The 15746-nt window shown below is 47.8% G+C and overlaps 1 protein-coding gene across 13 annotated transcripts in view; it reads left to right on the top strand.

Annotated features, from left to right (window-relative positions):
• The window catches only part of MAP2K5 (mitogen-activated protein kinase kinase 5), a 267619-nt gene that overhangs the window by 251394 nt on the left and 479 nt on the right, over positions 1–15746 (top strand). For 9 of the 13 annotated variants that reach the window (XM_049706939.1, XM_049706938.1, XM_049706937.1 and 6 more), the window contains one exon: positions 6951–6990. The exons of the other annotated variants lie outside the window; for them this stretch is intronic. In XM_049706939.1, coding sequence (XP_049562896.1) covers positions 6951–6990 — 40 coding nt within the window. The remainder of the gene's footprint in view (positions 1–6950; positions 6991–15746) is intronic. 13 annotated transcript variants of the gene reach the window in all.

The following is a 15746-nucleotide window of genomic DNA, read 5'->3' as shown; positions in this document are numbered from 1 at the left end:
CAGCCAAATTGTAGGCCAGAGCAGTTCTTCTACCCGATGTCTTCATAACAGCAGAGAAGCGGGGTGGACCCAGGACAGAGTCTGTGCTCCCCTGAGTTGGTGCAGGGAGAACCAGTACCTGCTGAGAACAATGGTTGAAAGATCAAGGGACCATGTTGAAGGGTTGAGCTGGTCTGGAGAGCCAACGAGATGACAGACAGAAAAAATCAAGTTGCTGAGACTGTCCTGCAGAAGACTGGACCTTTGGCTCTAGGCAACGTCCGCTTAATTGTTAGGAGAAGCATATTTAAGTTTCAAGGATGATTAGTTTTTCTTTTAAGGGTGATAGGATCGGACTAAACCTTTTGTTTAGATGTGGGGACTTTAGAACACTTACATAAACCTCTCAGGGGTTAAATCTGTCTTTAGGGCTACCAGGACTTGAAAAATGTTACTTTGTATCAAGAGAACCAGAAGTGACAAGTTCATTTTAAAAGCCTGGTTTGTCATTGTTTATCTAATTTTCAGAGTTGACACAGAAAATTAGACCAGCTGACACTCACTCTCTGACCGTCCCCTGGCTCATTTCCCTGGTCCTTTCCTCCCTGACCTTTGCAAGTACAAAATGCTCCAAACCCCAAAATATAAAACTTACCACCGAGTTTCCAAGTTGCCCTGTAGTCATTCCAAGATTCTGTCATAGGATGTCATCCCTAATGTGATTATAAAAACAAGATGAGGTTATAAATCTGCTCTGTGAGGTATTTCTTTTCTCCTTCTGCTTTGACCGTAAATCTTAGAAGTAATCAAACTCTCTCCAAAGGAAGCCAAGATAAACTTGGGCCCTAAGTGGCCCCATATGTCTTTACTGAGTTCAGAGGCTCTGAAGGCTTGTCTGCCAGGTGACATCGCACGGTGCTGCTGAAAGGCGGCCAGACGGAGTGTGAGCTTTCCCGTTTAATATTGACCTTCCAAAACTCAAAGAGCAGCAAGTCTTCTATTCACCACCTTCAGTAAATGAGCTACTTCCAAGGAAGGATATTATTCAGATAACTGAGACTTATTCCTTATAAAACCAAAACTTTTAAAAAAGATTATAGGCAAGAGGTTTTAAATGTATTATATACACTTCCCTATCCTTTTAAACGGATTACATGCATCAGGGTCTGGCTTTTTAGAAAATGTTCTTTAGACCATCATCATGAACAGTCTGTTTGCTGCGTTCTGCTGTCCTAGTGTCTCCTGATGTTAACACGTGGAGGGCCACTTGTCCCTGCACTGGTTGACCCCAAGCTGGTTCTTTGGTTTTGTTCTTGTTTTGCAGTGTTGCTAATAGATGTCACTTAGTACTCCTGCCCTTGTTCCCCTTTCTAACAGCCCTCCCCTCTTCCTCTTCTATTTTGTGCTTTAGATTGGGAAACCAGATAGTGTGTAAGCACTAGTCTAAACTACAAAAAAATGGACTTGAATAAAGGCTTGAGGAACTAGCTAAAAGTAAAGTGTTCGAGTTTTACTGTAACTTTCAGATTCTTACTCTTAAGTAAGGGAGTCAAATTTACAGTGGCCTGTAGGTATGTAAAGTGCCTCTAGATTTGAAAACAGACCATTTCACTAAATAGGAAATATACTGCTTGATAACATTGCATGCAGATGCCCAAGTTTGAAACAATATGACCACTTCGCTCTTGAATCAATAATTAGCGTAAAATTATTTTGAATTATTATTTGTTGAAGTTGTTTTTACTTTTCTGAGGGGACCAAATAAGGCATGAATGTGCCAGGGGGAGTCTTTTGACTCTAAATACCAGGTTTAGAGCCAGACACACAGAAGCCTCTCAATCCATCCGTACTGGATTTGATTGACTTGAGGTCTCTGTGTAAACGGGAGCATAACTACCAGAAGAAGCAAGTTTGTACCTAAATAACTTTGTCCTTCTTAACGGTGAAAACAGACTTGGTTTCATACAGCTCTGCGGGGAAGGCCATCGCCAGCTTATCTGTAGCCAGATGAAGTGCACCCCCTTTCTCGTTCCTTCTGCACATGGCCAGTGACACCGCCTCAGAAGACACAGGCCACACCGCTCGCTGCCACAGAAAACGCATTTCAGCTTTCCGTACATTTAATTTTCTTCAACATTACCTTGCAAACCACAGTAAATCAATAACAGAATAGTTAAGTACCACAGGTTCTTTGTGTTTTGTTTTAGAAAATATTACTCAAGGCTAAAAGTGGGTTCTATTGATGATTTTTATTTGCTGCTGGGACACAAAATGATCAGAATTTTCAAATGGTTCGCTTCCTGTTTGTGGATTTCCTTAGGGAAAAAAAAAGGAGGGGACAGATTCAAATGGAAATGATGGCTGATAGCAGAAACTCTGGAGTAACTGGTAATTTTCAATCCTGTATTTTATAGACTAGGCCTGGTAGCTTTGACCTTTGTTATGCTTTTATTTCAAATTTTCCAAAAGGGCTGCCCGAGCCCACCCCTTTGGCTCCCTCACACTCACCCCACCAGTAAGTAACCCTGTCTACTAAATAGAGTGAGGCTCAGAAAACGGGAGCATCACAGCTGGAAACAGTAAAGAAAAAAAAAACAACAGAAAATAACAAGATGGCACTTCAGTTAAAGTTATTTACCCAAAAGTTTGACATCTGGTATCTTTAGCAATTTTTCCTCTATGTTTCTTGTTGATTTGGTAACATCGGAAAATCTCCACCTGAGCTTCAGTCTTTGTGTGAATGGTTGTTTTTCCTTATTAAGAAACTAGAAAAGCTGTTACTAAGTTGAATTTTAAGAGGTAGCAGCCTTTACTTAATTGGATGCTTCTTGAAATAAGATGAGACAATGGATATGAAGTGTTTTGAAAAGTTAAAAGTGTGATGCCAGGGCTCGAAACCTGTGACTCACCTGCCAGGGTGATTATTTGTCACTTCTCATTGGCACCTCCCAGTCGCCACCATTATCACCCTTCCCACTGCCCCTACCATCACTCACACACATATTCTCTCTCTCTCTCTCTCTCTCCTGATGAGTCATCACACTGCATTTTCAGCTATGTTGGCCTCATATCAGTCATATGATATGCCCTTATTATTTTAAAATTTTTCCCAGATTTGTGGTTATGTGCCCTTTTTTCATTCCTAATGTTTCCTTGTGTCCTCTTTTTACCATTTTTGTCAGAGTTTGTCTACTTTATTAATCTTTTTAAAGAACCAGTATTTTATTGATTTGATCATCTCTTTGATATCTAATTCCTTTGTGTTCTTTATTATTTGCTGTTTTATGTTTCCTTTGGATTTACTTTTTGTTCTGTGTGTAATTTATTGAATTGGACACTTAGCTTGTAAATTTCCAATCTTTTCCTTAATATATCCATATAAAGCTATAAATTGCCTTTTAAGTATTACTTTAGCTGCATCCCACAAATATTTATATGTAGTGTTTTTGTTGTCATTCAGTTCTAAGTAATTCCCAATTTCAATTAGGATTTCTTTTTTGACCAACGAATTATTTAGAAGTATTTTTTGTTTGCACATAGTGGTGTTGTGTTATCTTGTGATTGTTGTCTACTTTTCATGCACCATGGTCAGAGAACATGGTTGGTATAGTATCAGATTTTTGTTATTTGTTGAAACACCCTTACTACACTGTTTTGTTTTGTTTTTTTTCAGTGTTCTCTCTTTGCTTGAAAGGAATGTGATTCTCTAGTTGTTGAATGCGGTGTCCTATTTACATCCTTTAGGTCAAATTTGTTAATTGCATTACTTAAATATTTTGAGGCCCTACTGATTTTCTACCTGCTTTATTTATCAATTACTGAGAGAGCTGTGTTAAAATCTCTCACTATTAGTGTGGCTTTGTCTGTTTTTCCTTGCACTTTTGTCAGTATTTGCTTTAAGGCAGTGATGTTAGATGCCTATGTCAAAATGCTGTATCTTCATTTTAAAACGTTTCTTTTATCTTTATGTAGTGACTCTCATTACCTCTAATATATTTTGCTTGAAATTTTATTTTTGTCTGATATTAACATACCTATGCTGTCTTCTTTTGGTTAGTATTTGTCTGCTATATGTTTTCCTATCCCTTTGTTTTCATCATTTCTGTGTTATTTTGTTTTAAGTGAATCTCTGCATTTTGCTGTTGATGTTTTTAATTTTATCTGAGACTCTCTTTTAGTTGATTAGTTTATTCATTTATATTTATTGTATATTGATACACCTGAATTTTTTTTTCTACTATCCTGTTTTGTACTTTCTTCTCTACAATGCTTTTTTGACTTCTTTTTTCTCCTTTCTTCACTCTATTAGATTAATTTTTTTCTTCCTTTTTATTCTTTCCAGTAGTTTAGATATTATATTCTATTTCTAGCCTCTTATTATCCCTGAGTTTCTAACTTAATTTAGCAAAGCCTAAGGTTAATCACTAAATATACGCCCCTCCCCAACAATACTCAGCCTTAGGTTCAATCTCATCTTTATATTAGGTAGAATTGGCTTTAGCTGCACATGATTAAAACAATCAGCAGCTTAAGTAAGACAGCAGGGTATTCCCCATACATATAAAGGAAGGCAGGAAGTAGGGCGCCCAGACTAGCTGGCAGTTCCTTCCATCTTTCCAGTCAAGGGGCATTTGAGCTCCAGACAACAGGAATGAGGAAGGGCAGTAGAAATACCCCTTCATTTAAGAACAGTTCTGGGGATTGGCACACAGCATATGTGCTCACATGGCATTGGCCAAAACTAGCTGCAAGGGAGTCTGGGCATGCAGCTGCTTTGCTGGGTGACACTGTTCCTTATTAAAATCAGGATTTGTATCACTAAGGAAGAAAGGGGAATGTTTATTGAGAGGCAGCTAGCAGCCTCTGCCACAGCCTCTCTCCCCCGGACATAAGGACCCTAAGAGTTTCTGATCAGTCCCTTCTTTCATGTCCAGAATTTCATTGTCATTTTGTTTTTAGATCCTCACAATTAGTCATTACTCTTGTTGTCATTTTGTGTAATCAGTACTTATTGAGATTTATCCATGTGTTTAGCAGTTATGTGTTCCTTATTCCTGTTGCATCCTACTTCCTCCTTCTGAGGTTTCTTTTCCTTTTGGAAGTATATTAAGAGTTCTGTCAGTGAGGGTAAAACTGAGTTTTTGTTCTAGGACTGTCTTCACTTTGCCCTCTTTTTTCTTTTGGCTGTGCTGCGTGGCTTGTGGGATCTTAGTTCCCCAACCAGGGATTGAACCCAGACCCTCGGCAGTGAGAGCACAGAGTCCTAACCACTGGACTGCCAGGGAAGTCCCGCCCTAACTCTTGGTTGTTAGTTAAATTGGGTTTAGAAGTTTAGATTGACAGTTTTTCCCAGGGCATTGAAGATACTGTGTTGTCCTCTGGTTTCTACACTTGCTGTTGAGAATCTGCCAGCTGCTCAGCTGCTGCCCTTTGTGAGAGATATGCCTGTCTCTCTGGTTGCTTTTAACATCTCTTTTCCTGGTATCCTTCAGTTTCCCTACAATTTGTCTAGGTATAGGTTTTGTTATAGTTATTCTACTTGGAGATCATTATGATTTTTGAATCTGAAAATTCATATCTTTCATCAGTTCTCAAAATTTTCAGCTGTTGTCTCTTTGGATATTGACCCTACCCCACAGTGTCCCATCTCTTCTCATTCTTTCCTCTGGGTCTTTCTCCTTCACATTAAAAAAAATTATTTTTTGTTTATCTCTCATTACTGACTAGTGCTCTGGGTAATTTTCTCAAACCATTCTTCCAGCTTACTAAATCTATCCTTGCTATATATTCAGCTTGCTATCTGGCTCATCTATGGAGAATTTCTTTTGTTCTTTCCAGTCACTATATGTGTTATTTCTGTAAGTTATATTTGATTCTTTTTCAAATCTCTCTTCTCTTTTTTATAATGTCTTGTTCTTAATGTTTCAATTTCTTCTTTTATGCCTTCAGTCTTTTCAACTGTACATCATTTTACATTTTCTTTCCAATTATTTTTCTGTCACCTTGGTTCTGAGAGCTCTAATCTTCCTGTGTGTTGTGTCTGCTGACTCCTGTCCATGGATAATTGTTTCCTCACACGTTTTGGAAGTTTTATTGTAAGCTCATACTGAATGGGGCTTAGTACTGTGGAAATTACTGAATTCCAGAAGTATTTCCCCAGAATGTTTTTTCATGCTCCTGAGAGATACTCCAGAGTATTGCTAGATCAATATCAATGTTACATTAGTTTATGAGCAGCCTTGTGTTCTGAGACCACAGTAGTGGTACATTGAACTCCAAAGTGCACGAGGCTCAGCGCCACCTCACACAGCATCGCCTTTGCTGATGGGCAGACTTTTTCTGGCTCACGCTTTCTGCAGTCCCAGTTTTGCTCAGGGTCTCAGGCCAGCTCCCCAGGTGGCCCTTGTCTCCTGTGTCCACTTAGTTCTTCACACTTTCCAGGTCCTACATTCCTAGAACTGATAGCCTCCCTTAGGGCTACAAGACCTCCACGCACACACTTATAATTCTGGTTTTCAGTTCCCTCTTCATTTTTGGCACTTGCAGATTTCCTTCTTTTTTACAAGTTCATCTAGTATGCTTTTTGGAAAATGTTCCATTTTATCTGGCATGGCTGGGAATTTGTAGAGGGAGGGCTTTTAGGCTTAGTCTCTCCCCATCTCTTCATTCACTCACTGTCGAATCACTTTGTTCTGTTTTGTTCAACAAGCTTACTGAGCTGCCTGCTGTGTGCCAGAAATCGTGCTGGGTCTCATTCTTTCTTCCCCTTCTGCATGCTTACATGCCCACATATGTGTGTACACACACACACACACACACACACACACACACACCACACACACACACATACACACACACAGAGCTAAGGTCTCAGAGTTTAAACATCAAATCTCAAGAGGTAAGAAAAAAAGAGGGCTGGAAAGAATCCATCCTTCTGAGCATTGTGTCTTTAAATCCCCACCACCACACAGCCATCACACCGAAAGACGAACCTTGAACGTCCAGATGCCTGTAAGTGGCCCCCATATTCACTGCTTGGACCTGCAGACTCAGCCTCTCAGACAAGAGCCCTCAGCATTGTTGGAGCGAGGCCCCCCCGCCTCCCTCTGGCACCCTCAGGTCCTGACTTCTCTAGGTATCTGCTCAGCCTGAGACTGCGAGGGGGAGCCAGCACTCTCCCTGCTGTTCCCCCGAGTACTGTCTGAGTTTTCTACAGGACAGCCACCACAGCCCCCCCTAAGTGGGCCAGTGGCACCATTCTGCCACCCAAATGGGTCAGCTTCCTCCGACACAAACTCACGAGTGCTGGCATCTGCATGTTTACCCCTCACGGTGGCCCACTGCAGTCTTCTGTGCCCCCTCCCATACCACACTGCTCGAGTCCTGTGGCTGCCCTGTAAGGACAGGCCCTAGAATGACTTGCGGAGACCTCTGGAAACATCTTGCTCTCTCGATTGGCCATTTTCTGAACAATTACTTTGTGTAGGAACACATAGATCTGCTTAGGTGAAAGGTGGAGAGTGCCTTGACCCCCCCTTAGATGCCTGTGTACAGTCTAGGATGGCTGGAGGTAAGCAATTTGCTGCTAATAATTGAATATTTGGGAAGAAACATCTATTTCTGTAGCAGTTGTGAAAATAAACTCAGGAAGGTCGATTGAAATGGCATGTCACAGCCGCAGATCATTTCTGAGGTCTTAAAAGAAAATGAAGGGCTAGAAGGGAACCCCCAACCCCAGCCGTGGAAAAGCTTTAGGAATCAGAGGCTGAGAAAGCACAGTCTCAGAACAAACGCCTTACCTTGGAAAGTTCCGCAGCCGGGGCGTTGGCCCAGGTAGGCTGGGCTGGGCAGACAGGCAGATTCCACACTAGCTGATAGGCAAGGCTCACACCCTCATCTTACTGCCGCTCCCCTGCATGCATTCTACCTGGGGGGATAGTAGCCTCCCCTCGCACTGCCCAGGGTGTATCTGTGAACCCCTGTCTGCCGACAAGCAATCTCCCACCCGACCCCAGAGGCAGAGAGAGCTGGGGGATCTGGTTGGGTGACGAGGCCAGCCAGCAGCCTCCCTGTGTTCAACACCGGCTGAGAAATAAGGCTCAGGAAATGACAGAAAGAAAGCATCACCCCTACTTCTGTAAAATCTGAGTTGAAGGGCACGCTTACGTCGGTGGCCCGAGGGGCCCTCCTGAGAATTTACTGCAGAGCCCAGTCAGAGGTGAACAGCCTGCCTGGAAGCTTACCAGGAGAGGGCAGGCCAGAATGCAGCCTCCCTGTGGGCAGGAGACCCCTGAGCCGGGCCTGCTCCGTGCTTCCTCCCAACATTGCCACGCCTCCCCCTGGGGACACGACTGAGGGGTGTGATAACAACACAGGTCCCTCCATGTGGAAGGATGAAGCCAGGGCAATGGAGGTTTCCCTGGAATAGTTTCTCTTTTATAGGTGAGGCCACTGTGGCCCTTCCCAAGCTCTAACGACTCCTGGGCTGGTGAGAGAAGGCTTGTTGACTGTCAGTCCAGGGCTCCGTGCTGTCCCACACAGGGACAGATGGAAGAATTGCTGTGGAGGTGCCTCAGCTTCTCCCTGCTGAGTTGTGCCTGGGGGCTGCCCTGCAGCCACAATCCCAGCCACCTCCTTCCCTGACTCCCCCTGTTGTTTAGCTCGGGCACACCCAGCCTGGAAGGAAGCAGGAAGCGTTGACCCCAGGGATGATCATGGGTTGTTATCTCATGTAATTAATATTATAAAGGCTGCCCAGTGCCCTGGCACTTGTCAGCCGTTTAGCAGACACTGGACATATGTGCATTTTTCCAAAAATTATTTAACTTCTCTAATCTGAAGTTATCTCCAGAGTAAGTAGAGAATTAGATTGCTAGTTTTGAATCTGTAGCAGTGGAATGCGTTTTATTACGTAAAATTAATGCAGGATCTCAATACTAATATAGGAAAAAAGTAGTGTTTTTTTTAGCATGAATGTGTAAGTAAGTATTCATTGTAGACACTTACTTCTTTAGAAAGGCGTCCATGAGACTTCTCTTGAAGGACACAAAAGTCTGAGAGCCAGGGTCATAGGTGATGGTTATAGTCTAATATCTGCATCCGTGTTCCACCTATCTCTGATACTGTTTCAGGAGCCCCATATCAAGGAAATCCTGACTCACCAGTTGCCCTCTCAGCTTAGGCATCTTTTAAGCCCAATAGGAGCTTTAAAAAGGAATAGCAGAAAAGTTTTATTTTAGAGTTTAGTTGCTGACAGTAGCTAGCAGCTGTTCATATGAATTGCTTACGGTAAATCTACAGGTCAGACAAGAGGGACTCGAAGCTTGCAGGAGCTGACGCCACTGGAAACTCAGAGCAGGCCTGACCCACACCCCTGTCTGGGCATCGTGCACCGGGCCACTGGGCAGACGTGCTTCGTGGGCTCAGTGCACTGGCTGTGGCGTGCTCACACAGTTTTATACCTACACACAATGTGAGTGGACGTCACAGCCCTGAGTTCTTTTAGATGCCCAGTGCACCACCACAACCTTCCTAGGTGTTGGCCCATGTATGAGCAGTCGGTAATATGCACAGATCTAACAAGCAGACCGCCTGTCCTAAGAGCTGCAGAAAATCAGTTACCATCACGGTGCTGGGTAACACACTGCCAATATTCAGGGTCACATTTAGAGTTGAACATAGTTGAGTGTATATATTATTTTTTAATTAGTTTTTTTTAACAAATACAGCTTAAAATATCTTAATGATTTGAATGAAACATGTGTGGAAGCCCCAGCACACCTCACACTCTACAGCCCTGCTGGTCTCTGAGGTCCCATCCTATCCTACCGCACCTCCATATTGCCGAGAAGGACTGAAGTGTTTTACCCCTGCCGCAAGGGCTGGATCCTAAAGGGACATGCAGAGAGCCTTCAAGTAAGGCTGGCAGGCCCAGTGCAGAAAGGTGAAGTGATGGGCAGTACGTTGACCTTGGGGCCCCTCCAGCCTCTCAGATCACCTCTTACAGACACCTGCCTCATGACAGGACTGGCCCTGCGGCTCGCCTGAGTGTGTGTTGGACTCTTCTTGTTTTGGACTTAGCTGGAGTGTAACTGGGCTGGGCTTGCTTACTTGAATGAGCTCGTGGGTCCTTGGCATTCTGTCCCGTGTGGCGTCCTTGGCGGGAAGGGAGGTGCCTGGTGGCCTGGTCTTCATCCTGAGAGAGAGGAGTCCTGTGGTCCAGAGAGCCTAGAGCAGCCTCAGCTTGTGAAGCCTTCTCCCCAGGCCCGCCCACCCAACCTACGGCCCTTCTCAGCCTAGCCTCAGGCTCCTGGGAAGCCGTGTAACTTACCTGTCAATCCAGCTGACTTTTCTTGGCAGTTCCTGTGTGATTAGCACTGCCCTGCCCTCGAGGCTTCCAGTCTGTGCTAGGATGAGGTGGGCTCAAATGATAATAATACACAGTAGAACAAGGGTATGCTCTTGTTCTGGGAGAGATGGGACCTCTTGAGAGGAGACATGAATTAAGGCCCCACAGAGCAGACCTTAGGTTTGGGGTGCCGTCTGCTGCCAGGCATCCTATTTATTATTTCCACCCTTCTGTCTAGGGTGTGGTCTCCATAGCCCTGGAAAATTTCTTCCAGGCCCCGGGTCTTCATTTTCCTGCTTCTCTAGAATCTAGACCCAAAGAGAAGGAACAGGGACCAGCCGGCGCCTGCTCTGAGGGCAAGCTGTCCTGCAGGGTGGATGCCGCCCTCCCCCAGCCCTGGCAGTGACGAGGAAGGACAACGTAATGGCTGAGGCCCGGGCTCTGGAGACAACACCACGTTCAAGCGCCGCGGTCTCGGGCAGATTCCTTAATCTTTCTGTGCTTTAGCTTCCTCACCTATAAAACAGGCATAATATAATACTTAATAGATTTGCTGATTATTAAATCAATTACTTGATTGTGCCGGACACAGCTTTGAGCGGGGAGGACACAGTTTGCCTTTTGGCCACTGTCATTTCAGTTTGTCAGTTAAAAATTACTAGTTTAAAAAAAAAAAAATTACTAGTTAAAAATAATGTACCAGGGCTTCCCTGGTGGCGCAGTGGTTGAGAGTCCGCCTGCTGATGCAGGGGACGCGGGTTCGTGCCCTGGTCCGGGAGGATCCCACATGCCGCGGAGCGGCTGGGCGCATGAGCCATGGGCGCTGAGCCTGCGCGTCCGGAGCCTGTGCTCCTCAACGGGAGAGGCCCGCGTACCGCAAAAAAAATAATAATAATGTACCATATATTCTTTTAAAAAGTAGGCATTTAAAACTCACTGTGCCCGCCCCCAGTGAGCAGAGTAGTGTGCTGTCCTCCGCTGGGTTCAGCCCTTAACCCTGCCACTTTCTAGCTCTGTGACCTTGCCCCAGGTCACATTTATCGGTCTCTCAGTCTCCTTTGTGTGTAAAGGAGGTGATGGTTGGGTTCCGGGCCATGTAAGGCAGCCGGGGCCTGGCCCACAAAAAGGGCTCGATGAATAGATGCAGACAGAGAGGACAGGCAGGTCACTTTTTCCTGCCTCAGGCCCACGGCCAACTGAGGGCCTGCGACCTGCCAGGCGCTGCACCGGGCAGGCACCCACACCAGCAAGTCCTTAAATGATTCACATGCAGGAAGTTCTTTAGGAGGTTATACAAGAGAAGAGACTATAGAGACCCTAAATAGGTAAATTCCTATTTGGGAAGAAACTCGAAGCCCAACTAAGGGCAGAGAGTGAGGTGTCAGTGAATGAGCACTGGCCTGGGAGTACAGACACATCAACCTCAGGCGGTACTTCTTCACAGCAGGCTCGGAGTGTCCACCTCCTGCCCACATGGTGGACCCCTGGACCCCTCCTCTCCCTGCCCCCTTTGGCAGAAGCATGGAGCGCTGTCCACATGGGGAGGGTCCTGCCATCAGTCATCAGGAAGGCATCTCATCACAATGACACGGGTGGGCAAAAATTAGGGCATTATTACAGAAGGAGAGGGCCAAACTCTAGCGAAGCCCTGGAGGCTAGTGCCCAAGTGAAGGAGGGTGTACTGAACACTCTAGTTTCTCTTCACAAGTTAGTGCACGGGCATGATCTGCCCCTCGGCCCTGTGGTGGGAGGTCTGCACCCGGTGATGCTGCCGGCTTTGGTTGTTGTTGACTCATCTCTCTCACTCTCCCCTGTGCCCGCCTTTTGGATCCATCCTACGTCTTCCAGTGCCATCCTTTTCCCTTCATTATGTCTCCACCTTCTGTGGCGAAGTTTGTGGGCCATTATACTTCAACACTCGCCGGTTTAATTGTTGCAATTGGCCCTGAGAGAATTCGGGAAATGAAAGTGGCTCCCACTGCCTGGTGATGAGGCCAGTGAGAACATTCAGCGGCTCCAGCCTGCATGCGCCCTGCCAGCCTCTGCGGAGTGACCGCTGACACACTCTGCCTGTGGGTGGCAGAGGCCTGGGTGTCTGGGGCCATCACCGGGGGTGTAGGATGCTCTTGACAAGCAGCATGTGGGTGTCGTGGCTCCGAGGAGATGGGATCCGCTGATCCTTGGAGCCGGAGGGGGCTGCGAGTTTGTCCACATCTGGATTTCTCTGCCTAGGGGGAGATGTGCATTTACCCAGTTGCAGAGGAGGGTCTGGCTTCAAGGGGCTGCAGCCCTCTCCGGACCACACAGAGACCCCCAGAAGGGCTGTGAGGTCAGCTCTCCGGTTGCAGGTGCAGGAGAGCGTGTGGTCCTGAGCATGGCATTTGGAGTCAAGAGACCCACGTTGTGGTTCCAGCTCAGCCCTCACTTGCGTGACTTTGCACAGGTCCCTGAGTGTCTGTTTCCTCATCTGCGAGGGGGCTGTGTGCGCCTCCAGAGTGAGCATGGCGATCGGTGGGAAAATGAGAACAAAGCCCTTGGCAAGGGTCTGGCACACAGCACTCAATCCATGGTGCTGGACTCGGTATCATCCGGTGTGCAGTTTCCGTCGGTCTCCAGGCATCTTGGCTGTTGCAGGCATCTGCTCAGGCCTGTCAGGAGCCACCTGGGAATTCAGGCACCTCAGGGTGGCTGAGTGATCTTCATGCTTCTCCCGGAATTGTCCTTAAGATTTCGTTTGCTCATTAAGGTCATGAGGAGCACCTGCATCGTGTGCATCACAGGACTGGAGGAGTGTCTGCTGTACTCCAGGGAGGAAAGGGAGCGCGTGCGCTGTCAGGGTCCCAGGGGATGCAGTCAAGCCCTGAGAACGTACCAGAGTAGCAACCAGAAGCTCCAGCACCTAACCAGTCACGTCCCCTCCCCGGTGCTCAGTTTCCTTTTCTGTAAAATGGGGTGACGGTATACTTTCCCTGCTTCCCACCCAGGGCTGATGGGAGGGGGCAGAGTCAAGTAAGAGTGATCTGCCACCCTGACACCACTCTCCCAGGATGTCCCAGGGGTGACACAGGGGTCAGGACCTGCTGTCTCAGTCCCCCTCTGGCCAGGCAGGCCTGAATCCCATGGCAGAAACAAGGCAAGGGGGAATTGCAATCAGGCTCTGCCTACCGCAGCTCAGCCCAGGGAGTGCCCCAGGCAGTAGGTTTGGGTTATAGAGACTTGTAATCCAGTCGAGCTCTGGGAGATGGGGTAGGTCAACCGTGACCTCTGTTTCCTCATCTGCAAAGTGGAGATTATTGTGCTCACCTATGTGACTTAGGACTTAGTGCCTCCACCCCAGACCGTGAGGTGTGCATGGACACTGTAGGCAGAGATGCTGCCAGGCTATCATGGCCCCCAGGGTCTCCAGTGCCATCTCAGCTCCTGTTTCCCTCTGTACAACTCTCCATGTTCTCACTCCCCACATACTGGCTTTCTCTGCGTGCCCATTCAGATGGTGGACCAGGCAGCCTACAGCTCCCACATTCTTCTGTCACAGCCCAGGATGCCTAGAGAGGCTGGGGTCTCCCCTCCATCTCTGTCTCTGTCTCTGTCTCCTCTCTTTCTCCCTTTATGATTCCCCTTCTCATTCCCCCCAAACCCATCAACAGTGGCTGGGGACAAAACCACTTGTCTCGGTCACTCCCCTGCAGGGTGGTGTAAAGCATCAGGGGTACACAGGAGATGGGGGTCACCTCCCAGTCAGGGAGGACAGGAAAGGGGCAGAGTCGCCACCAGAGCGGTGGATGCTGCCCCTCTCCTCGTCAGCCTCCCGGTGCACCTGGGCGAAATGCTTCCTGCAGTGTAGCCAGCAGCCTTCCTGTAACTGGAGGAACGCTGCACTCTCCCCTCCTGCGGTTCTGCTCTGCTTGTTCCTGAACAGATGATAACAGAGATGGAGCATATGGCCCCCAAAGTCACCGGGCATTCTGGGAAAGTGACACTGTGCCACCCCGGGCTTCAGGGGAGGGGCCCATCGGCTCCTGAGCACAGCTTCTCCCTTTGTTCTTCAGAAGGGCACAAGGTCACCTCCTCTGAGCCTCCTGAAAAGGAAATGTGCTCACTGACTTCAAGAAGAATCCCCTCTATCTAGGCACTGATTTAGGCAGGCACATATAAGGTGAGATGATATGTGTCGGGGTGGGGGACATATGAGAGCCAAGACAGAGTCCCTCTTGGGCCTCTCCCACCTCAGCCCCCCCTCAGGCTTGTGCTGCCTGCGGGACACCCGCCCGACCTGACCTCCCGCCCCCTCCCCAGCCTGGTCCTTGACTGCTCCCACACGCAGTGGGGTCTGGGCATCTGAGCCCTGGCCCCGTCCCTCCTGGCTCTGTGATGAGCTCATCAGGAAAGCTGCCTGGAAAGCCCCGCCTGGCCAGAGGGGAGGCAGAGGGGGCCCAAGAAGGGCTCAGAAAGCAGCAGGGAGCAGGGAATTCGGAGCTGGATGGCTGAAGCGGGAGGGAGAGAAGGAGCCGGGGGACCTGGGGAGGAGGCAGCTGGGAGCCCCCCATGCTCTCTGCTCGCCCAGCGTGGCTCCCTCAGTCTCAGGCTACAGAGTTTTTGGTAGGAGAGGAGGCTGCCAAGTGAGCATCCCTTAGCAGAGAAGCACTTGGAGAAGAGAAGGGAAGAGAATGCTTTCCAGTTTTCCTTTCACCTTTGACCTGTGGCCAGGGTGATCCCATGGCTGCCTCTGCTTTTTTCTGACCTTTCCTGGGAACTCCCAAGGAGGCGCTAAGATTGTGAGGAGGAACTTTGTCACTTCAGGACAGTTGGGGAGGGGGCTGACTACATATAACCTGGCCTGCCTGTGGCCTAAGTAGGTTAGAGCCTGAGGGGCCACATGGAGGCTGTAGCGCCCCTCCAGAGTCCGGTCCCCAGCCCCCAGCTTCTCACCACGCACCAGCACATCCGTCCTCCCCCTGACACGTTTGCCTTCCCTCCACTCGCAGATTGTTCATAGGAGGGCTGGAGACAAAGAAGAAAACTGGGGTTGACGTAGCCCCTGATGAGATGATTCTCTGGTCTCTGGGCAGCAACTTGATAGGAACGCTGGCAGCTCCGGTGCCAGGCTTTGCCTGCCAGCTGTTGGAGGGATGCTGGGCTGAGGAAGGGCCAGGCAGTGTGGAGTTAAGATAGGCTCACACCCTTGGGGATCTTTCAGGCTGGTTGGAGTTTCAGGAGAAGGTAGCCAAGCACCAGGCAGAATGTGAGGTTTGCAGCGAGTGCTCTAGACAGGCATGTCATTGCTCCCCCTTGGGCCTCAGTCATCTAGGCTGTGAAATGGGGCTGAAGCTGCCCTCACCTCACAGGGCTGTTGGGGAATACTGAGAACAGGGCTTGGAAAGTGATGACGTGCAGAGTCTGGGGAATGCCTGTCACAGCT

The sequence above is a fragment of the Orcinus orca genome, chromosome 2, assembly GCF_937001465.1.
Source record: "Orcinus orca chromosome 2, mOrcOrc1.1, whole genome shotgun sequence".
Classification (NCBI taxonomy): domain Eukaryota; kingdom Metazoa; phylum Chordata; class Mammalia; order Artiodactyla; family Delphinidae; genus Orcinus; species Orcinus orca.
The sequence above is the reverse complement of the archived record's forward strand: the minus strand, read 5'-3'. Positions and strand labels throughout refer to the sequence as shown.